The sequence below is a fragment of the Buteo buteo genome, chromosome 4 (assembly GCF_964188355.1).
Source record: "Buteo buteo chromosome 4, bButBut1.hap1.1, whole genome shotgun sequence".
In the NCBI taxonomy this organism is placed as follows: domain Eukaryota; kingdom Metazoa; phylum Chordata; class Aves; order Accipitriformes; family Accipitridae; genus Buteo; species Buteo buteo.
Genome location: NC_134174.1, coordinates 578,501 through 600,881, shown reverse-complemented (window position 1 = coordinate 600,881; position 22,381 = coordinate 578,501). Strand labels below are relative to the sequence as shown.

Below are 22,381 nucleotides of genomic sequence, written 5' to 3'. Positions count from 1 at the left end.
CCTCTCCCTTCCCTGCAACGGAGGGGCGGCGGGAGCAGGGTGACGTGGGGCCGGTCCGGGCACCCACCACCCGCCCCAGCACCCACCACCCACCCCAACACCCACCGCCTGCCCCAGCACCCGCCACCCCATTGCCTGCCCCAGCACCCACCACCACGGCACCCGCCCAGCACCTGTGGGAGCGACGTGGAGATGAGCCCGGCTGGAGCAGGACGCGGCCGCCCTGACGCCTTTATAGGCGCTGCGGCCGGGGCGCGGGGCGTCGGGCAGCGTGGGAGACGGGGCGGGTGGCACCCACTCCTGGGAGCCGCCCGGCTCCGCTGGCAGCCAGATCAAAGAGAGCAGGCGGCCGCCCCACGGCTCCTGCTTGCGACCTGCGGGCAGGAGGCCCGGAGCGGGCACAGCCCCTGCGGCAGGACCCCCAGCCCAGGCCTCCCCTCACCCCAACACCCCCAGAGGCACTGATCCCTGGATGGAACTCCACGAGCCCGTAGCAGAGCCCCCTTGTCCTGGGGCCACCTCTGCACCCCCAGAAGCGAGCGCCGCTGGCACCGGCTGTGGGCAATGGTTCCAACCACACCGGGAGCCCCGAGCCCCCGTGCCCAGCCGAACCCCAGTCCTGGCCCCGCTGCCCCGAGCCCCCAGGCACCCCGGGGTGCTGCCCTCGCTCTCTGCAGCCGGGGTGCCGGGGCAGGGCACCCTCCAGAGTGACAACACCGACCGGCAGGGGAGAGCTGGGCCGTGCTGGGGGGCAACATCGGTCCAGCAACACGACTGGCCCCGGCCCCGCTCGTGGTCCCCGGGTGCCACAGTGACTGTCCCGGCAGAGCCCTGCCCGTGCCGGTGCTTCTCGGGCAGCTTCTGGTGTTCACCCCGACGACGGTGCCCGGCGCTGGGCTGCGCCTCGCCGGGCTGTCTGCTCTGTGCCCAGCCCCGGCCCCAGCCCCCTGCAGCACGCACCGCACCGGCGTAGGCGTGCGCCGAGCCGGTGTGAACACGCACAGCTCCGTCGTGAGCACCCACTGCTCCAGCAAGGGCACCCACCACACCAGCGTGGCACCCGCCGCTCCAGTGTGAGCACCCACGGCTCTGGCGTGAGCACCAGACAACACGGGTGCTGGGTCACTGCCCCACGGGTGGGGGCGGCAGCAGCCAGGACCGCTGGGCAGCACCGCGCCTCGGCACGACGTGACGCATGGGCCGAGCGACGCCAAGCGACGCCAAGCGATGGGCACGGACCCGCGGGGGGGAGCGGGGTGACGGGGAGGGACCCGTGGGGAGACAGGGGGTGCCGAGAGGGAGCACCCTGTCGCAGTGTTGGGGAGAGGACCAGGACCAGGGCTGGGCTTGCTGCCCACAGCTGGGGATCAGATAAGGGAGGAGAGACCAGCGGCTCCTGGCACGGCTCCAGCCGTGGCTCCCGACAGACATGCATCGTGGCTCCAGACACGCACCGGCAGCTCCTGCTCCCCCCGGGGATCCGGCACAGCCGCCTGGCAGAGGCACCCGCCTGCGGCCTCCGGGGTCCCCACCGCACTTAGGAGGCTCTAGGTCCCAACTCCAAGACCCCCGGCCATGGGGCTGAGCTGGGCTGTGGGGCGCAGGTGCAGGATGCAGCCCCAATGTGGGTGGCAGGGTGCAGCCCCAATGTGGGGTCAGGGTGCAGGATGTGGCCCAGGGCAGGGGCTAGCAGAGGCTCACATGAGGGGATTTGCACCAGTGTGGGCAGATGGCAGCTCCCGCCCTCTGTCCCCACGTCTGGTTGATGCTCAGGCCACCCTTGGCTGAGTTGGGGTGCACAGCCGGGGGGTCGCAACCCCTCCTTGGGGGTGAGGGTGATGGTGGTCCCTGCGCCCGCCCACAGGAGGGACCCCAGCTCAGCAGCCCATGGTGGGCACAGCACCGGTGCCAGCTCTGGGGACTTCACTGCGGTGCCCCCTCCCCGTCACCTCCTCACTGTGTCCCTCTGCACGGGGACATCGGGCAGTTCTGGCAGCGCAGGAGGGGAAGCGGGCAGGGGTGCAGAAAGGGGGGGTAAGGCAGGATGTGCAGGCAGGGTGTGGGTGCCAAGTGGGGTCTCAGCCTGCATCCCAGAGCCAGAGCATCCCAGGACGAGGAGGTGCCCGTAGTGGGGGGGGCTCCAAGCCCTGTGCCAGGCCTGCCTGGCCCCTCGCCTGCCACGCAGCTCTGGGCCGGCTGGCCCCCCCTGAGCTCTGCGAGGTCTATGGGTGCGGGCAGCCGGTGGGAGGACGGTGCCGGCCGCCTCCAACCGTCGGGCACCGCGTGGGGCGAGGCGTCCCGCCGTGTGCCGGACACGGCCGAGGCGCTCTGCGCAGCACGCGTCCCTGCCGCCGTGCCCCGCTGCACACTCCCCGTCACCGCTACGCAGGTGGCCGGTGGGCACGGCTCACCGGCGGGCACAGCTCGCCGGCGGGCACGGCTCACCGCTCCACGGTGCCTTTCATCCACTGCCCGAGGAGACGCTGACGCACCCGCCGCCCGTGCCCGCTGGCCGGTGCCCATCGGCTGCAGGGGGGCTGCCGGGACCCCCATGGGGACGACGGTGGGCGCAGGGAACCCCAGCGTGGGGTGCGCCTGCCCGACGCGGGGGACCCCAGCCCGATGGCGGGTGCGGAGCTGGGCAGGGGCTCACACCAACAGCCTTTATTGGAAGCATGTACAGAGCAGCAACGCCCTCGCTGTGCCCCCCACCCCCCCCGGTGCTGGAGCTCGGAGCGGCCCCCGCCAGCCCCGGCTCTGTGTCCCCCCGCCTCGGGCTGAGGCCTGAGCCCGCTCCCCCCCTCACTTCCTCGCCTTCTCGGCCGGCTTGTCGAAGAGCTCAGCGATGTCCAGCATGGCCTGCCGGATGTTCCTCCCAAAGCGCTTCGAGTCCTGTGGGGCAGCACCCGTGATCCCAGTGACTCCCCGGCCCCCCTGAGAGCGGGACACGGCCCCCCCTGCCCCTGGGGCACCCCTTGCACCCTGGGACCCCCAGCAGGTCCTGCACGGGCAGCACCACGAGCCTCGAGCGGGGTGGGGGGGGGTCCCACAGGAGGGTGCTGGGATGCAGCAGGGTGAGGGTCCCCAAGGAGAGGGGCAGGGATGCAGCAGGGTCAGGGGCTGCCCCAGACCCATGGGGACCCCACAGGAGACCCTACAGCGTGGATGGCAACTGCAGCACCAGGAGATGCACTGCTGCCTGCCCTTCCCTGCCTGGGGAGCCCCCAGCCCCTGCACCCCCTGCTCAGGGGACACCCCCCCCCCCCAGCTCCTCCGCCCCGGGGCTCTCACCGTCTCATTGCTGGAGAACTTGCTGGAGATGTGGAAGGTGATGAGGTTCTCACCGGCGATGATGTAGGAGACGCCGTAGCCGTCATCTGCCACCTGTGGTGGGGGGATGAGCGGGGCCATGGCACCCCTGGGGGCACCCACCTTGGCCGTGGGGCAGGGGGCACCCACTGTGGGGCACGTGCCTGCCCTACAGACGCACGCTCCTGCCCTTGCACACCCACCTGCCTTCCCCCTCGCACACCCACAGCCAGCCCCACTCCGTGCCCACCCCCACCCTCCCGGCTCCCCCCAGCCCCGCTGACCCCCCCAGGGCCCCCCCCTGCTCCCCCGGAGGATGCTCACGGGGCCGAAGCCGCCGCCGGTGGAGACGTGGTCAGGATATTTGTTCAGGTCGAACATCTTCAGCTGCTGCTGCGGCGTCTGGCTGGTGGAGAGGCGCCAGGGCTCCGACAGCACCTGCCCGCACCGGGCGTCAGTGCCGCCGGCCGAGCGCCCCGCTGCGCCCCGCTGCGCCCCGCGACACGCCGGCGACGGCAGCTGGACGCACGCGCCCGGGCCGGATGCAGTGCCTGCAGCCCTCGCGCACACGTGCGCTGGTGACACGTGTGCGGGTGGCAGTTTTTCTCCCCCGCGTGCCCGTGCGGTGTCCCGCGTGCCACGCGTGTTGCCGTCACGGCGCGGCGCCGCGCGTGCCCCCGCGCCCGCCCGGGCTCACCTGGGCCAGGAAGGGGGACTGCACCCCCAGGTAGCGGGACACCACGTAGAGGCAGAAGATGTGCCGGTCGATGCCGGCCCCGGTCATGGCCAAGCGGTACATGTGCTGGTGCTTTTCGGCCGCCAGCTTGAAGAGCCGCTGGCGCTCTGCTCGCTGCGGGGAGAGCTGGGCTCAGGGTCAGGGTCCTGTCACCCCCAATCCGGCCACCCCGGGTGCTCCGCGTGGGGCGAGCGCTCCCTGGTCCTGGTCAGGAGCGGCTGCGCAGCTCTGGGGGAGATGGTCTCGAGGGATGGGAACCTCCCCGGGGAAAGGGATGTCCCCAAGGGATGGGGACATCCACAGGGACGGGGACTTCCTCCAGAGATGGGCACTTTCTCCAGGGACAGGGCCATTCCCCAGGAATAGGAACATCTGCCAGAGATGGGGACCTCCCCAAGGGATGAGGACCACTGTGAGGCATGGGGACCCCCCCCCCAGTGACAGGGACCTCTATGAGAGATGGGGACCTCCCCAAGGGATGGGACCAGCAGAGAGAGGGGAGGTGCTGGCTGTGGAGGAACAGCCCCAACCCAGCTGGGGACAGCAGGATGGAGCCGAAGGCTCGGCGAGGAGGTCTGGAGGGCTTGGGGGGCTGCAGACCCGGCCCCTTGCACATTGCTCACGGTCTGCCGGGTGTCCGCCATGCTGCGCACGAAGGTGGTGGACTCGGCGGTGCAGGACCTCACCGTCTCTGTCCGACCCTCGCGGAAGAGCCGTGTCATGGAGGCCTCGTAGGTGAGGCAGAAGCAGCCCTTGTCCTGCGGAGAGGCCAGGTCAGACCAGGGAATGCTGTCCCCGTCCCCATCCCCGTCCCGTCCCATCCGGGGCAGCTCACGCGGAAGTGGGCGAGCTGCAGAGAGATCTGGATGAAGGCGTCGGGGCTGGTCCGGCACTTCTTGATCAGCCCCTTCCCGAAGTCGGAGAACTGGAAGCAGCAGAAGTCCACGTCGTCAGCCAGCGCCTTGGCCAGGCGGTACGAGCTCTCGATGGTGGCACAGCACTGCGGAGAGGCGCAGCCGTGGTGGACGGGGCGCACGGCACCGGACCCCCCCCCATCACCCGGGACTGGGGAACGCCAACGGCTCAGCCCCAGCCCTGGGCACAGCCAGGGGCACTGGGGTGGCTGGGGTGCAGAGAGCCCACCCCAATGCCGCGGAGCGCAGGGGGACCCCGAGAGCCTGCCTGCGGGGCCAGGGTGGGGGGTGAGACCCACCTCCGGGGAGATGTCCCACTGGAGCCGCTGGGGGGGGGCGAGCAGGGTGTTGGGCTCCCCCAGGCAGTGCCCCCCCTCGGTGTAGCCCAGCTGGAATTTGTCTGTCGCCAGCATGAACTGGGGGGAGAGGTGCCCCTGAATGTGGGGCACCAGCCCCCCAGTGTTACCCCATCCACCCCCAGTCCACCCCCCCGGCTGCCCCACTTGCCCTAGCGTGGCCCCATGCCCCCCCCCACCGCTGCCCCACTCACCCCAGGGCTCCCCCCAGGGCAGCCCCCTCCGACCACCCCCTGCCCCCAGGAGAGGGGTCCCCAGCCTGGGGGTGCCAGCCTTTGGGGGTTGCCTAAAGGGGGGTCCCCAGCCCCGGGGTGCCCCATAGGGGTGCCCAACTGGGGTTGTGTGCCCAATTGGGGGTGTACAATTGGGGTCCCTAGCCCCAGGGTGTGCAAGGAAGGTGCCCAATGGGGGTGCCCAGTCTGGGGGTGCTCCCCCCACCCCCCCGTTACCTCCCAGAGGTGCCCGATGATGGGCGCATCGGCCCAGGAGTGCTCGGCGTTGGCCCCCAGCTTCCCGTTCTTGTAGACCACCAGGGTGAAGGACTTGTCGAACCAGCTGCGGGGAGGGGGGGTGAGGGCAGGGTGGGTGCCGGGGGGTGGGGGGGGCTGGGGTGGGGGGAGCTGGGGGGTTGCCCACCGGTCATAGCACTGGCCGTGCAGCAGGGACTTGGCGTAGGCGTCCATGCAGCCCTCCCGGCCCGAGCTGTAGCCATGCTCCTCCTCGTCCAGCGTCAGGAAGAAGGCTGCCCGCTCGATGGCGTCCAGCGACACCTTGTTCTTCCCGTGGCTGAAGAACCGGGCTCGAGCCTCGGCCCACGGCACCCTGCCGGCACCGCCAGCGTGAGGGCCGGGGGCTGGCGATGCCCAGATCCACCGCCGTCCTGCCGAGCCCACTGCCCTGACCCACGCCGCAGCCCCCACCCGTGGGTGGCCCAAGGGTCCCCATCCCAGAGCATCCCCTCCATCCCCCTGCGCCCGCTCCCGCCGCCTCGGGCAGCGTGCACGGCATCCGTGGCGTGCCCGGAGCACGGGGACCCGCGGGGACGCCGGCACCTCTCGCCGGCGGTGAGTGCCGCCAGCCGCTCCTCGCCGGGCTGGGGGGGCGAGGGGTCGTCCAGGATGCGCTGGAACTGCAGCTCCAGGTCCCGGGGCTGCAGCAGCTGCCCCCCGTAGTACAGCCAGACCTTGTAGAAGCGGCCCTTGTGGTAGACGGCCAGGTGCTTGCTCTCCACCAGGTGCAGCAGCGTGTCTGGGGGGGCGACACGGACACGGGTGTCACGGCCCCCCCCACGGCCCCGGGACCCCAGCCAGGACAGACCCTGTGCAGGGGAAGGGGGCTGAGCCCCGCTGGGGGATGGGGTGCCCCCCGTCCCCCCGTACCCGTCTCCTTGCCGGGGATGCGGGTGGTGTTGAACATCCGTTCCGACTGGTAGGAGCACATGGGCACGATGCCCAGCGCCATCACCTGTGCGGGGCAGCAGTGAGGGGAGGGCCAGGGCACCCGTGCCCCCACCTCAGGCCCCTGCACCCCCCAACCCCACGCCCCCCCGAGCCCCCCAGCCCCGCTGCAGCCCCGTGCCAGCCCCACAGCGACTTGCCCCAGGCACTACCCCTGTCCCACAGCCTCCCCTGCCCCCCCTGTTCTCCCCAAGCCCCCTGGGTGCTCACGGGGGGGATCTCCCCACGGTCCAGCTTGCGGCGGTACAGCAGGATGGCATGTACCACGTTACCTGCCCGGGCAGCCTGGATGTGGCTGGGGGTCACGTAGAGGAAATCCTGGGGACAAGGGACGGGGCTTGGTGACGATGCCGGGGGGCACCCAGTGGGAGTTTTGGTCATGCTGGCGGTCGCGCCCCCCAGCTCTTTACCATGGCATAGTAGTTGCTGTTGACCATGAGCGGGCTGCGGCCGCGCAGGTAGATGTACTGCTCCCACCAGTCGCTCACCTGCAGGGACGAGGATGGGGACAGGGACAAGGATGGGGTGCAGGACCCCCTGCCCCTAATGACCCAGCTGGGGCACCCAGGAGGGCCCAAGTCCCCCCTTCCCATGATCATGAGGGGACAGCAGGACCGTGGGCGTGGGTTGGGGTTACCATCCATGATGCTGGGGGGAGACATCACCGCTGCGTCCCCCCCCAGTGGCCATAGAGCCGTCGGGGGGGGATGCGGCAGTAGCGTGTGTCCTCCCCAGCACCGGAGAAGCCCAGGGTACTCACGTAGTTGGTTGTCCACCAGGACTTAAGGATCAGGTACTTCTGCAGCCGTGGAGCTGTCTTCTCCTTGAACTCCTTGGCCAAAGCCTCCATCTTGCTGTACTTGTCGTCATCCATAAGCGGGCGCACCGACTCCAGGTACTGTGGGGAGGGGGCTCAGTGTGACCCCCCCATCTCCCTCCCACCATGGATGGACACCCCCCGTCCCCTGTCCCATCCCAGCCCCTTACCCGGGTGATGGTGGCCTCCACGGGAGGCACAGGGAGCTTGGGCAGAGAGGTCTGGAAGCTGTAGAGCAGGGGCTTGCGGATAGACAGCACCTTCATCAGCGCCTGCCGGGCACGCAGAGAGGATGGAGGGGATGGGGCAGAGCTGCAGGACCGCGGTGTGGCCACGCATCACCCGCGCACCAGCTCCTGCTGCCGGCACCGTCAGTCTTGCATGCGCCTGCTGCACCACGGCCAGGTCCCAACCCTGCACCGCAGCCGGGTCCCAGCCCTGCTCGTTGTACCTGACACCCCTGTCTAGGCAGCTGCTCCTGCCTGTGCCCACCCGGGGCAAAGCAACTCAGGGCAGCTCCTGCCCTCGCTGCCGGACTCCGCTGGGCTACTGGCACCCACCGTCCACGTGCCACGGAGCGGGCTCAGCTCGTCCCCACCATCAGCAGCTTCACAGCCCCCACCAGTGCCCCAGCACCCACTGCCGCACATGCACACACACATGCACGCATGCACAAGCAGACACTCTGCACCCCGTGCCGCAGCCTCCTCCTGCACCCACGCTGGCAGCACCCTACTCGGCACCACTTGCCCTGCCGGGCCCGTGCCGGTGCCAGAGCTGGTGCTGGTGCTGGCTGCGGGCACCGCTCACCACCCAGATCCTGGTGCTGCGGCTCATCTTGCCGTGGGGCTCAAACATCCAGCCGTGGTAGGAGAGGAGCAGCTTCAGCGCCTGCCGGAAGAGCAGGACGGCAGAGAGCCAGACGCCGGTGGAGAAGAGCACGGTGCTCACCACTGTCCGGCTCTCGTAGGTCAGGAGGCGGCTGTGGGAGCAGACGGAGTGAGGGGGGGGATGTGACAGGTTGGGGGGACATGAAGGGTGTGCCCCCCCCCCCGGGACGTCCCCATGCAGGGCCATGTCCGTGGGGCTGGGGGACATGTAGTGGGACCCCCCCGGGGGACCTGTCCAAGTGGGGCTGTGCCAGTGGGATAGGGATGTGTGGGGTGGGACCCCCCGGGGGATTGCTGCAGGCCCCCATGGTCATGCTGGGGGGTTGGGGGACATGCGGGGTGGGTGCCCCTGGGAGACACGGCAGGTGGGGCCGTCCCCATGGAGTTGGGGGATGTGAGGGGTGGTCCCCACCAAGGGGCATGGCAGGTGGGACCCTGCCCATGGCTTGGGACATGGGAGGTGGTCTCCCCGGGGGATGTGGCTGGTGGGGCAGTGCCCACGGGTGGGGGGGGTGGTCCCCCGGGCCAAGCCCCCACGCTCACCTCTTGGGCAGGCAGTGGCGGATGCGGGCGATCATCCCCAGGGAGGGGTCGACCTGGCAGTAGAAGGAGCCGGCGGTGGCCACCATGACCACCATCCAGCTGGAGGGGGAGGCGGGGTAGACGCCGGTCAGGAAGCTGTTCTGTGGGCACAGGGGGGTCAGGGCGGCGGGGGCCGTGGGCACGGGGAGGGTCCGACCGTCCGGCTGTCCCCGGCCAGGCCCACCTTGGCGCGGACCAAGCGCTTCTTCCAGGAGGAGATGCCGGCGAGGTAGAGCTGCTTGATGGCCTCGCGGCCGAGGTGGAAGTCCAAGCCCTCGGGGGTGACAGTGAACTGGAAGGCCACGGCCTGGTGAGCTTCCGCCATCCTGGGGGTCTGCCGGCACCTGGGGGGGGGCACAGGGGTGCTGAGCACGGGGACGGTCACCCCCGGGACGTGCTGCCCGGCATGGAGGGGGGACCCCTGCCCGGCCCCAGCACCACGGCTTGGGGAGCAAAGCCACGGGGTGGGGGGGGTGGGGGGTGCCCCTGCCCGAGCCGGAGGGGGGGTCTGCCACGTCGCTGCCCGGGGCCAGTGTGGTGCACGGGCACCAGAGCGGCCTCGGAGGCAGCGTGCCGGCGGCGGTGCTAGGACGGCCGCATCCTGTGGGATCCTGCCAGCCGGTGCGCGTGCTGCGGCCCTGTCACGCGGCGCTGGCCGGGCGCCCACTGGGGGAAGGGTCAGTGACGCCGCCGGCCCCAGCACCGTCCCCAGCGCTCGGGGAGAGGGGACGGCGGCGCGGACACACCCCCGCTCGCGGGCAGCTGCCTGACCCCTGCCCGCGGCAAAACCTTCGGAGGACGAGGCAGCACCTGCCCCTGCGCCGGCACGCGGCACACGCCGTCCCCACGCAGGCGGCCGCGGCTGCGCCAAGAACGCCGCCGGCCGAGGCACCAGCAGGAGCTGTGGGGCGAGGAGGGACCCAGCTGCGGGCACAGCCGGGCTCCCGCGGGGTCCCCGGGGACTCTCTGGTGTCGGCGTAGCCGGTGCCGGCCCGCGGCTTGGCCCGAGGGCTGCTGGGCCCGCGGGTGCTGCTGGAGCCCAGGCCTCGGAGCGGGGGGAGCCGGCGGTGCGGGTGTGCGGGGGTTGCCCTTTCACTTGGGTGTCCTTGGGCTGAAGGCAAACAGCAGCAGCTCGGCAAGAGCCAAGGCACACCGCTACCGCTGCCCCACACGGCTACACCATGCTGCACGGAACTGCACTGCACCGCACAGCTACACCACACCGCACCGCACTGAACCGCACCGCACGGCCACCCCGCTCTGGACTGCACCGCACTGCACTGGTGTGCGTTACGCTGCGCTGAATTGCATTGCTTGGCACTGTGCTGCACCACACCATGTTACACCGCACCGCATGGCATGGCACTGCATTAAACCGCATCACCCTGTGCTAGTGCATTGCAGTGCCCCACTGCAGGCAATCACCCTGCACTGCACAGCACTGCATGGCACGGCACTGCACAGCACTGCACGGCACGGCACAGCATGGCTGCGGGCTGCCCTGCACCGCTCCCCGTTGCTTGCAGTCACCCTGCACTGCACGGCCCAGCACTGCACGGCGCGGCACAGCGCAGCAGGGCGCGGCACTACATAGAATAATACACAGCACTGCATGGCACGGCACTGCACGGTATGGCACAGCACTGCACAGCGCACCAGGGCATGGCACTGCACAGAATCATGCACGGCATGGCACTGCGCGGCATGGCACAGCACAGCAGGACGTGGCACTGCATAGAACCATGCACGGCACTGCATGGCACGGCACTGCACGGTATGGCACAGCACTGCACAGCACTTCACAGCGCACCAGGGCATGGCACTGCATAGAATCATGCACGGCACGGCACGGCACGGTGCGGCGCAGCGCACCAGGACGTGGCACTGCACGGCATCGTGCACAGCACAGCACGCCACGACACACCAGGACGTGGCACGGCACGGAATCACGCACGGCGTGGCGCACCGTGGCACGGCACGGCCTGGCGCTGCGCTGCCTGGCACGGCAGCAGTCCCCCTCCGGGGACCCCGCAGGGCCCACGCCCGCGGGTGGGACGAGGCCCCCGTGGGGCTGGGCCCTCCCCGCCCCGCAGCCGGCGCCGCAAGGTCACCGGGGCTCCGGGGGCCGGGCCGGGCCCGCCGGGGCGCGGAGCCCCCCGCGGCCCCCCGCAGGGGCGGCCCCGCCAGCACCCGCCGCCCGGCCTCGGGCCCCGCTCCCGGGGCTGCGCGAAGGGCCGGGGGGGTCGGGGCCGGGGGGGGCGCAGGCGGGACCCGCAGCAGCGCGGGGAGCCGTGGGGCGGGGCCGTGGGGTGGGTCTGGAGGACGCTCCCCCACGGACACGGCTGGGGCCCGGCGGCGGGCGGGGCGGGTGCGGGGTCCCCCCGGCTCCGGGGTGGGGGGGGGGTGTGCCGTCCCCGTGCGGCTCCCGCCCCCGCGGGGCTCCCCCCCCCCCCGCACCCCACGCGTGGGTCCTCCCGCCCGGGTGCCCGGTACCTTCTCGGGGGGCGCGGACGGCGGGCGGCAGCCCCGGGGACGGCGGCGGCTCCCTGCGCCCGCTGAGCCCCGGCACCGGTAACCGGACACCGGCGGCGGGCGGGACCCGCTCCGTGGCCCGAAATGGCAGCGGCGGCCGCCGCTCCTCCCCCGCACCGCCCGCGGCCCCGCTCCTCCTCCGGGCACGGACCGGCGTCACCGGGCAGGGACCCGCGCCCGGGCCGGTCCCCCACCCCGGCTCCGTGGGCAACGTGGCCGTGGGGCTGTCCCGGGCGGGGGGGGGTGTCCGTGGACGGCGCAGGGCCATAACGGGGCCACTGGGACGGATCCCGCCGCGCCACGGCAGCGGAGCAGAGCGGGCCGAGGAGGACACCCCCCCCCCCCCCCCGCCCGGACCCCGTCCCGAAGGGCGATGGCGGGGGCACACGCGTGTGTCTGCGTGTCCGGTACCCACCCCCTGCCCAGACCCGGGGTGAGACCCCCGGCCTCTGCCCCCACCCCGCTCGGGGAGAGGGGCCCGGGCAGCCGGTGGGGAAGGAGCCCCCCGGCCCACCGAGCTGCCTGCTGGCCCCGGGGCTATCAATAGCCGGTATGTGGGTGAAAGGGGAGCGGGGCGAGCCCCACGCAGCCCCCCACCACGTGCCACCCCACGCTCAGCTCCGCACATGCCGGTGGGCAGCTCGGTGGGTAGGGGAAGGTGGCCGTGGGCAGGTGGCCAAGGGCAGGTGCCCCCCCCCAGCAGCGGCACCCACGGGCTGGGTCAGGGCCAGTGTCCAAAGCGCCGGGGCTGGTGAGGGGCCGGGGCTGCACTGGGGGTGTGGGGCCGAGGTCCAGGGGTGAGCCCAGCTCCCCCCTGCTCCCGTGCTGCCTGCGACCCCCCCGGGGGCTGGGCAGCCATGGGCACCCAAGAGCCAGGGCCCAGCACATATGGCCAGGCCTGGTGAGCCCCGGTCAGCTCACGGCCCCGTGGCTCTGCCGACTGCGCCGTGTGTTGGGGAAGGTCCTGGGGTGACCTGGAGCAGGGGGTGGATGTCAGCCACTCGCCACCCTGGCTCTGGAGGAAGCCCACGCTTCCCTGCTCCCCCCCCCCCCCGAGTACCCACAGAGCATCGCTCCTCCCCGGTGGGGCTGCGGGGGGGCCAGGACAGCACCCGACATCACCCAGAAACCCACCTCGAACAACCAAAGGCCCTGGAGAGGTGCAGGCGGGAGGAGACGGGGCAGCATCTGGGGAGAGGGTCAGCGCATGCTGCTGTGGGGCAGCCCCCCCCCCCCCCCCGACAGCCCACCACAGCCTGGGACGGCCCATAGCACGCTGGGTCAGGGGCTGCGGCAAGCCCTGGGCGAGCGAGGAGGAGATGGTGGCCGCGGGGCCAAGGAGAGCAAGCAGGCACCGTGCACCACCGCAGCGTTTATTGGTCTGAGGAGAGTTTACATTCTGCTGTCGGGAGGGGAGGGAAGGAGCAGCCCCCAGCCCCGGCCGAGCAGCCAAGAGCCGCAGGGAAGCCAGGCCGGGGCACAGGGGCTGGCGGATCAGCTCCCAGGTCCTGCCCCTGGCCCCAGAGGTCTGGGGAGGGGTCTGGGGGGGGAATGAGATACAAGGGTAGGTCCCCCACACCCCTCTGCCCCCAGCAGCACCCTGGGACCTCTCAGCATCCCTGCCTGGACCCCTCTCAGCAGGCAGGACCATAGCTCCAGGCAGGACCATGCAAGGGGCAGTCAGGACAGCTGAGCCACCCAGCAGCCCCCACCCCACTGCTGGCTGGGGCAGGGGGATCCCACCAGCTGGGACCCGCAGCTCAATGCCAGCAGCGCAGAGGCAAGGGACGTGCCACCACAGAGGGGCTGTGCCAGAGGCAGTGAGCGGGCAGCCACAGACAGCACCGCAGGGGCAGGCGGGGACGGGGCAACTGCCTCCCCCCCCCGCCAGTGGCCGTTTCTACAGGAGTGGTAGCAAAGACATGGCCCCACGGCCGATGTGCCACCTCTCCAAGCAGGATGTCCCCTTTTCCAGGGGGCACATGCCTGGGCAGACCCACCTCTCTCCCCGCTCTGCTGCATAGCCCTGAGGAGCAGGGTGGGCACCAGCCCCCCAAACTGTTACAGCACCCATCCAGACAGCCCAGGCCGGGGGGCAGCCCCCCTCAGAGCACAGGGGGTGGCCCACCGGGGAGGGGACACCGTGTCCCTGGCCTGCCCCGTGGCACGGGCGCTGCTGGGGTGGGCAGGGGGAGGCTGTGGAGTTGAAGTGGGCGCAGGCAGGGCTGGGGTGGCCACTCTCAGGAGCACTGCGCCTTGTGCTGGAAGTAGGCCTCGAAGCGGCTCTGTGCATAGTCCTGGGGGGGGAAAGGGGAGTCAGGGACGGCCTGTGCCCCCTGACAGCCCCAGCCCCCTGCCCCAACACCCTGTGTCAGAGGAGGGGTGACATGCAAGGGATCCCCAGGGCAAGCCCCGCGCAAGGCAGGGCCCCATCCACGGCCCTCCCGGCACCCAGGGGCAGCACTCACCAGGTACCCGAACTCAATGGTGGAGATCTTCGCCTGCACAATGGACCACAGGCCCCAGAAGAAGTGGGAGGCCAAAGTGAACCTGATGGGGAGCAGCTGTCAGCCCTGCCAGGTCCCCTTGTCCCTGCCCCACACCAATGGTGAGCAGGAGGCAGGGGGGCGAGGACTGTTTTGGGGGTGCTGCCCTCTCTGTCCAGCGGAGGACCCAGAGACATGCCCCCAGGATGGCCCCTGTGGCCACAGGGACTCCCCTCCACACCAACGTGCCCCTCACCGATTGATCTCCGTGAGCATCTCCTCCTCGATGCGGGCCTGCTCCTCATGCGTGGTGTCCCCGCGTCGCCCCGAGTCCTCCGAGAGGTAATGCCGGATGAAATGCAGCTGGAAGAGGGACAGAGCAGGCTGGGACGCTGCTGCTGGCACTGCCCTGGCACGGCCAGTTCTGGCACACCCCTGGTCTGGCACACCCCCGCAAGGAGCACCCGCTGCCAAGGGACAGGGCAGCTCTACCTGCTGCTGCCGGCTGGGGTAGTTCTCCGGGGAAGCCTTGAAGAAGGGCCAGGAATCGTGGGTGTAGTTGTAAACCCATTCGCAGAAGTGGTTGCCGATGTCGAAGCCCCTGGAGAAATGGGAGGGTGAGCAGAGGTTTCTCGCAAGCAGGAGACCAGAGCCCAGCGTGGGGTTCGGTCCAGCCCCCCCAGCCCCCAGCCCCACCGGTAGTTGTAGCTGCTGTACTCGAAGTCAATGAGCATGAGCTTGTCAGAGGAGGAAGCCTCATGTCCAGCCAGCAGCAGGATGTTCCCTGCGCAGAGACAGGGCTGGCTCAGGGGGGGAATGGGGGAGACCCACCACCTCTGCCAGAGCCGGGGGGGCAGCTGCAGGCAGGGGCAGGAGGCCGAGTCGGTGCCCAGGGGCGGGCAGGCTCTGGCTGGGCAGGCCAGGGAGAGAGACCAGCTGCAGGACCAGGCCTTCGCGAGGGGAAGCAGCTGCCCGCCCGCTGCACTCACCCTCCTGGACGTCGTTGTGGCAGAAGACTACCGGCGAGGGGGTGGACTCCAGCAGCTCCCTGCAGTTCAGGGGAGAGATGCCTCAGCAGGGGCAGGACCTGCTGGCCCTCACCCGCCAGCCACAGGGACCACCGCTGCCACCGCAACGCGGGCAGACAGAGCTACGGACACAGCTGGGATCCAGAGTGCAAGGAACCTGGCAGGAACCCTGGCTCGGGGACGCAGGGATCCCTCTGAGAGCCGTCCCCCAGGGCCTGCACAGGGCCCTTGAGTGGAGGGCACCCTCCGAGGACATGGGACAGAAGAGACCAGTTTCTGGAGAAGCCAAGTCCCCCCAGACTCCCCATGAGGAGGCTGGCAAGGAAACAGGGTCAGCCCCCACGCTGTGCCGTGCCAGCGGGCAGGTCAGCTTCACCTGAGGCTCTTCATTTCTTCCTGCAGGTTATAGGTCTTGAGATGGTTGAACTTCTTCAGCTGCTCTTCCTTGGGGAAGGTGAGCTCTGAAATCTGCTTCAGATACCTGGAGCACAGGAGAGAGCACTGCAGTGGGATAGATGCCCCAAAATCCCCTCTCTCCTCAGCCTGGCACAGAGCCAGGGCCGCTGAGGAGCTGTTCGGCACCCTCTTCCCACGGGAAACCTCCCTGTGACCCAGACCCCATGGGATTTCAGGGGCTGAGGTGACCTGGGAGCCCACGCCTGTGCAGGACCGCAGCTGCCCTCACCACTCCATGGTCCCAAACAGCCACTTGGGCTCCTTGTTGAAGGGCATCACCATGCCATGGAACCGGGACATCTTCACTGCGATCTCCTTGGAGATGTCGGGGTCCTGCAGGTCCTCGGTCCGTAGGCGCCGGCTCTGGGGGGACACAGCAGCAATGTGAGCAGCCTGCCTGCCCTGGCAGAGCTGGCTCTGCCCTCAGTGGCACGAGAAGCCGCATGGGGCGTCTCTTCCCACGGCAGCTGGCCGGAGCGAGGAGCCCCCGCTATGCAGGCTCCAGCAGGATGGGATGGGATGGGGGGTGGAGGGTGGGGACTCTATCCTGTACCGGAATGTACTGCTCCAGCCGCCCCTGGGGAAAGACCCCATAGAGCCGTGGCCCCAGCGCCCGCTCGGCCAGGATGGCGAACATCACGCTCTCCAGCACCAGTGAGTCCACACCCTGCGGACACAGGCAGTGAGTCCCCGCAGCCCCCACTCCGGCAGCCCCGCAGAGATGTGGGGCAGCTGCCAGGCCCAGGCTGGGGGGAAGATGCTGGCAGAGCCGTGAGCCCGGCAGCTGTCCAGGGGCTGCCGCTCAGGGTGGGGGGGGTGGCTGCCAGTCTGGGGGTCCGGTGCTGCCGGCACTCACCTGCAGGATGGCCCCATAGACGCGCAGCAGCACCTGCCGGGGCTCGTCCCCCACGCTGAGGATGTGCTCCGGCAGCGCGCACTTGAACAGCAGGTTGCTGAGCCCCCCGCTGTGGGCACAGGCTGGTCAGGGGGCTGCAGGGGTGCCACTGGATGGGGGGGGTAGGGGGGGGCTTGGGCATGCTGTGGGGGCAAGTGGGGCACCCAGGGTGGGAACACAACTTGGAGAAGGCTAAGGGGCACCTGGGGGGGGAACGGACCGGGGGCAGGACTGGGGTACTGGGGTGGGGGGAGACAACTGGGAGAAGGATAAGGGGCACTTGGGGGGGGGGACGGACCGGGGGCAGGACTGGGGCACCGCGGGGGGGGCGGGGGGCAACTGGGAGAAGGCTAAGGGGCACCTGGGGGGGGGTACCGGGGTGGGGGGAGACAACTGGGGCACCTGGCAGGAGACAGGACAGCCGGTCGGGGGGCGGGCAACTGGGGGACACTGGTGTGTGTGTATGGGGGGGGGGACTGCGTTCCCGGTCAGGGGGGGTAACAGGAGCGCCGGGAGGGGACACGATTTGGGGAGAGACTAGGGCATCCCACGGGGGAACCGGGCCACCGGAGGGCAAAAGGAGCACCGCTTTAGCGCCGGGGGAGGACGAGGGGCTGGGCGACCGTGGTGGCGGAGAAGGGATCCGAGGCGAGGCCCCCGGAAAACCGGCCGGGCCTCGTACCGGTTGCGCTCCCCCGGTTCCGCCTCGTACCTGACGAGCCCGATGCCGAATTCCTCGGGCCCGATGAGCTTCCAAGAACCGGCGAGGAACTCCCGGCACCAAGCATAAGCCTGCAGGCGGGTGGCGGCGGGCACGGCCCCGGGCCCGCTCCCCTGCCCCGCCGCCGCCATGGCCGCGCCCCGCCCCGTCCCGCTGGGCCGCGACGGGCGGCGGCAGCCGCCCGTCGCGGCCCAGCGGGGCGGGGCGGGGCCTACGCCCGCCCAATAGGAAAGCGCGCCCGGCGACGGCGTGGGCGGGAGGGAAGGGAAGCGGCGGCCAATAGGCGCGGGGGATGCGGCGGAACGTGGAGGTGAAGGCGCGTCTGCGGGCGCCGGAGGCGGCGAGGGCCGCGGCGGAGCGGCTCGGAGGAACGGGCCGGGCCCGAGGGGCGGCGCAGGCCGACACCTTCTTCCGCGTCCCGCGGGGCCGCCTCAAGCTCCGCCGCGGGCCGGTGAGGGCGGGGGTCTGGGTGGAGGGAGGAGGAGAGGGAGGAAGAGGAAGGGGGGGGGTGGTTGCCGGGTAGCAGGCGGGGTGGTCGGGCTTTCGGGAGGGGCGGCCTGTGGGGCCGGGCTGGCCTCCCTGCCTCTGCCCCTGCCCCTGCCTGAATGACCCTGCCCCTGCCTGAATGACCCTGACCCTCCCTGCCCCTCCCTGCACCCACCCGAATGACCCTGCCCTGCGTGAATGACCCCGACCCTGACCCTGCCTGCCCCTACCTGAATGACCCTGCCTCTGTCTGACCCTGCCCGAATGACCCTGGCCCTGCCCGAATGACCCTGAACCTGCTTGCCCCTGCCTGAATGACCCTGACGCTGCCTGAATGACCATGACCCTGATCCCACCTGCCTGAACCTGACCCACCGCCTTCCCAGGACGGGCGAGGGGAGCTGATCTTCTACGAGCGCCCCGATGCTGCCGGCCCCAAGCTCTCCTGCTTCACCATCACCCCCACGGACGACCCTGATGGCCTGGAGGTGAGCACTGAGGGTGTCCTGTCCCCTCTATTCCAGGACAGTGCACCCAGGGGTGCTGGCTGCTCCCTGCCGGGGGGCTGCATCAGACACCCAGCACCGGTGGCCCGTCTGGGGCCTCGCTGGGGGCTCGCGCCCTCGGCTTTGCCACCCGGCACAACCCAGCGCTGCAGCTGCCCCTTCCCAGGGGGCTTCCCAGGCAGCTCCTCTCCCGGTACGCAGGCGGTGCTGGCGCAGGCGCTGGGTGTGCTGGGCGTGGTGAGGAAGGAGCGTCTCCTCTACCTCGTGGGACAGACCCGGGTGCACCTGGACAGTGTGGAGGGGCTGGGGGACTTCCTGGAGCTGGAGGTGAGTGGAACACAGCTGGGGCATGTGTGCCGGCCCTGGTGCACCCCGGGGCTCACCCTCCCTGTGCCCACAGGTGGTGCTGACCGAGGAGCAGACCATGGAGGATGGCGAGCGTGTGGCCCACCAGCTGATGAAGGAGCTGGGGATCAGGGAGGAGGACCTGATCTCCGGTGCCTACATGGACCTTCTCCTCGCCAAGGGTGAGTCGGGCTCGTGAGGGTTCGCTGGTGTCCCCACGCCAGGGGCAGAGCCCCCTTACTGTCACCCCTCACCCGGGCTGCGTCAGCACATCTGAGAGCAGCGGGGACAGGGCCAGCCCACCCAGTGGACGACTGCTGCCCCATGCCCTTTGCTGCACAATAAAAGCTGGAGATGGATGGCGTCTGTGCCTGGGACTGGCCGCTCCAGTGGGCGCTGGGGCCTTAGTGCCGAGGTCAGGACACCCACAGTCGCCCCTTGCTGCCCACCCTGTGCTGGTGGAGGGGCCGGACTGCAGTGGGGAGATGGGTGCCAGCCCTGGGACGGCTCCAAACTCCTCTGGTGGGGCACAGGGCCCTGGGGAAGGGGCGCAGGAGGGGCTGGCTTGGCTTCGAGGGGGGGAGAGGGCTGTGATGGGCAGCAGCGCTCAGCCCTGAGCTGGGATTACCTCCTCTTGCCATGCTTGGCACCAGCCGTGGGCTGTGCCGGGTGTGGAGCCCAGCGGTGCCATGGGCAGAAGGGGGGGGCTCGGGGCTGCTGCAGCAGCAGATGGGTCAGTGGGGGGGGGGGACTGGGGGGCTGGAGGCATCTGTGCTGCTGTGCCATCTGCCTGCTGCCAGCCAGCCGGCGGGCAGGTCCCCTAAGCCGCTGTTGTGGCTGCCTGATCCTGCCCAAGGGGGGAGGCCGGGCAGGGCTGAGGGGCCTGTGGGCTGGCATGGCTGGGCAGGGGAGGCAGGGGCTGGGGCCTGGGCAGGGGCAGGGCTCACCCATGGGGCCATCGTGGGTCTGGGGCCAGAGGGCCAAGGGGCAGGGTCTGTCGGGGCAGGAGCTGCTGCCCATGCTGTTTCTTTGCCCTCCCTGAGGCCGGGAGCCTGGCAGAAACCTGCGCACCCAGCAGCAGCCGCCGCAGCCCCTGCCTGTGGTGCCGGACCCCCACGCCAAGGGAAGCCAGGAGAGACAAGGCCCATGGGTGGCCGTGGGCAGGAGCGGGCAGCAAGGCTGCGCTGGGTGATCAGCAGAAGGGGATCGGCCACGGCCCCTGCTCTGCCCGGAAGGGTCTGTGCTCTTGTCCCCAACCTGTCCTGCTGCCGAGCCCCTCGTTTGCTGGCTGCGTTTCCCAAGGGAGCGAGTGAGCTTTGTGGGGGAGGGCAACCACCCGACAGCCTCCTCCCCAGGAGCCCACATCTCGGGGTGCTGGAAGGGCCGGGCCATGCTGTGGGCTCAGCCCTTCCACAGCTGCTGCGCCGAGGGCTCTTCGCAGCCCACGCTGCTATCTCCAGCTGCAGCCCATGCACGGCTCCTTGAGGTAACAGCCCCGTCCCGGGAGAGCATCTCCCCCAGGGAAGCTGCAGGCAGGGAGCGGGGTCGCTGGGGGGGTCACTTCAGCCATTCTCGGGGTGCAGCCCCACCATCTCGTGCTCCCTGAGCCCTGGGTGTCCGTCTGCACCGCGGAAGGTGGATGGGATGGGAGTCGGTGCAGACGTTGGCTGTTGGTGGCAGAAGGATAGGTGGTGGCTGCCCGGTGTCCTGCTGCTGCCCTGGTGTTGTCCCACAGGATGGGCAGCGCCTTTCAGGCAGCTGCTGCCTGCACCTGGGAATGGATCCAAAAAACCCTCTCGGATTCAGCCAGCCACCCTCACTGTTTCCTGAGCGGGTCTGCTCTGCCTGCGAGATGGGGAGATCCCTGGGGAAGCGATTACCCCTGCACCCCTCCAGCATCCCCTGAGCGGGTGGAGAGGCAGGGCCAGCACCCCTCCAAGGGTGGGGGTCTCAGGGTGTCACTTGGATAGCTGTCCCCTGTCCCCCCCGCCGCGTGTGCTCTGCGGTGGCACAAAGCTGGCCTTGCTCTCACCTGGAGCTCCTCTGTCAGTTGGGGACGCGATGGGGCAAAGCGTCTGGGAGGAGACGCAGGGCCCCCCAGGGTCAACACCTCTGTTCTGCAGGGGGTGGGTGCTGCGGAGGGGGGCATTAAGGCACCCACCGGCCCCTGGGGCAGTGTGGGGGTGGGCAGCCGGCAGCCACGGAGGTGCGGAGAGCGGTTGGAGAAGGGGAGCCATGCGATGGGTGCCCGGGGCCCAGCACAGGGCCACGGTGTGGCCGGCTGGCCGGGATGAGCTTGAGCCAGTCCCCAGCAAAGGCCAGGGGGCTGTGGAGAGGGGCTAGGGCACCAGCCCCCCATTCCCCACTGTCCCCCAGTGCAACCTGTTCCCCAGTGCACAGATTCCCCCACTGCCTCCAGCTCCTCATGGCCCCTGGCGGCCTCTCAGCCCCCCTCGCTTGCAGTACCCACAGCAGCTCCTGGCCCCCCCATTGCATCTCGTCGCCCACTGCATGCCCCCCCCCAAATGCACTGACTCATGGGATCCACTGTCCCCTACGGCCTCCTGTGCCCCCCCCGATGTCCTCTCCCTCCCTGTCCCCCACTCTCTGTGCCCCCAGCGCTTTCCAGCCCCCCGGTGCAGATTGTCCTGACCCTCCCCTTGCTTTATCCTCCTGCTCCCCAGTGCAGACACCCCCCTTTCCCCCAAGTCCTGCAGGGCCCCTTGTGGCTTCCAGAACCCCCTCGCTCCCCCTTGACCCCCCCATTTCACCCTGTCCCCTCCATGCACAGACCCCCCCCCCCCAAAGCCTCCTGAGCACCCGCTGCACCTCCCGTCCTGTGGCCCCCCCGCTGCCTCCTGGACCCCATGGGCCCCCACTGTATTCCCCCCCGTTGACCTCCACCATCTCTTGCCCCCCCCCATTGCTCTCTGCCCCCAAAGCAGGAACCTCCATGACCCCCTGCATCCCCTCCCCGCCACCCCCGCGCCGTCAGCACCGGGGCCCGGACAGCCCCGGGGCCCGTCAGCACCGGGGACCGGACAGCTCCCGCCGCGCCGTCCCGGGGCCGCCCCCGCCCGCCCAGGCCGGGTCTGCTCCGCCTCCTCCTCCCCGTACAGCCCCCTGCCCCTCGTACAGCTCCCCAGAGACCCCCTGCCCCTCCCTATACGGCCCCTGCATCTCCCCAGAGACCCCCTGCCCCCCGCTATACGGCCCCTGCGCGGTCCTGCCCCTCCCCGTACACACCCTGCCCCTCCCCTATAGGCCCCCTGTGCCCCCCTGCACTTCCCCAGACAGTTCCCCGCACAGCCCCCCCCGAATCTCTCCCATACATCCCCCTGCGTCTCCCTATAGGGTCCCCCGCAGCCCCCCCTCGGGGCAGCTCTGCCCCTCCCCAGCCCTGCGCCCCCCCCCAGCCCCCTGCAGTTCCGCGCACAGTACCCCCAGTACCTCCCAGTCCCTGTCCCCCCTTATACAGCCCCCGCGCCTCCGTGCAGCCCCCCTCACTCCTCCCGCTCCCCCCTATACAGCCCCAGGTCCCCCCATAAGGAACGGCCAGCACCTCCCTGCTCCCCCTCCATACAGCCTCCCCGCGGCCCCCCCCCCCCCCCCGCAGCCCCTCACCCCTCTCTACACAGCCCCCCGGCCCGCTCCCTGCTGGGCCGCCAGTCCCTTCCTGCTCCCCCCCCCGTCCCCAGGGAGCCCCCGGCTCCTCCCCGCTCCCCTCTAGACAGCCCCTCCCCCGCCTATACCATCCCCCGCTCCCCTCCCTATACCACCGCCCGCACCCCTCCCCATGCACCCCGCCCCCCCATACCGCCCCCCTCTAACCACCCCCCGCCCCTCCCCGCTCCCGTCCCTATAC

General features: G+C 70.6%; 2 protein-coding genes across 3 annotated transcripts; both read right to left on the bottom strand.

The window, feature by feature from the left end:
* Positions 1–2,733: 2,733 nt before the first annotated feature.
* CPT1B (carnitine palmitoyltransferase 1B) lies at positions 2,734–11,876 on the bottom strand. 2 transcript variants are annotated; one of them, XM_075024475.1, is made up of 19 exons: positions 11,555–11,876; positions 9,246–9,405; positions 9,023–9,121; positions 8,400–8,571; positions 7,760–7,861; positions 7,533–7,670; positions 7,183–7,260; positions 6,983–7,090; positions 6,695–6,779; positions 6,368–6,563; positions 5,952–6,137; positions 5,765–5,870; positions 5,259–5,375; positions 4,881–5,045; positions 4,669–4,803; positions 4,007–4,159; positions 3,634–3,747; positions 3,292–3,384; positions 2,734–2,892 (listed from the first exon to the last, which is right to left on the bottom strand). In XM_075024475.1, exons 1-19 carry the CDS (start codon positions 11,859–11,861, stop codon positions 2,803–2,805), a joined length of 2,604 nt encoding a protein of 867 aa, XP_074880576.1. In that variant the 5' UTR covers positions 11,862–11,876; the 3' UTR covers positions 2,734–2,802. The 2 variants fall into 2 exon arrangements, with proteins under 2 accessions (XP_074880576.1, XP_074880575.1); XM_075024474.1 differs by having other exon boundaries at positions 9,023–9,162; positions 11,555–11,672.
* Positions 11,877–12,951: 1,075 nt separating this feature from the next.
* CHKB (choline kinase beta) lies at positions 12,952–17,327 on the bottom strand. The gene is made up of 11 exons (XM_075024473.1): positions 17,171–17,327; positions 16,420–16,528; positions 16,117–16,230; positions 15,793–15,926; positions 15,484–15,588; positions 15,069–15,127; positions 14,776–14,863; positions 14,572–14,680; positions 14,336–14,442; positions 14,062–14,143; positions 12,952–13,890 (listed from the first exon to the last, which is right to left on the bottom strand). The coding sequence occupies exons 1-11, from the start codon at positions 17,308–17,310 to the stop codon at positions 13,834–13,836; spliced, it is 1,104 nt and encodes a 367-aa protein (XP_074880574.1). The 5' UTR covers positions 17,311–17,327; the 3' UTR covers positions 12,952–13,833.
* Positions 17,328–22,381: the final 5,054 nt, after the last annotated feature.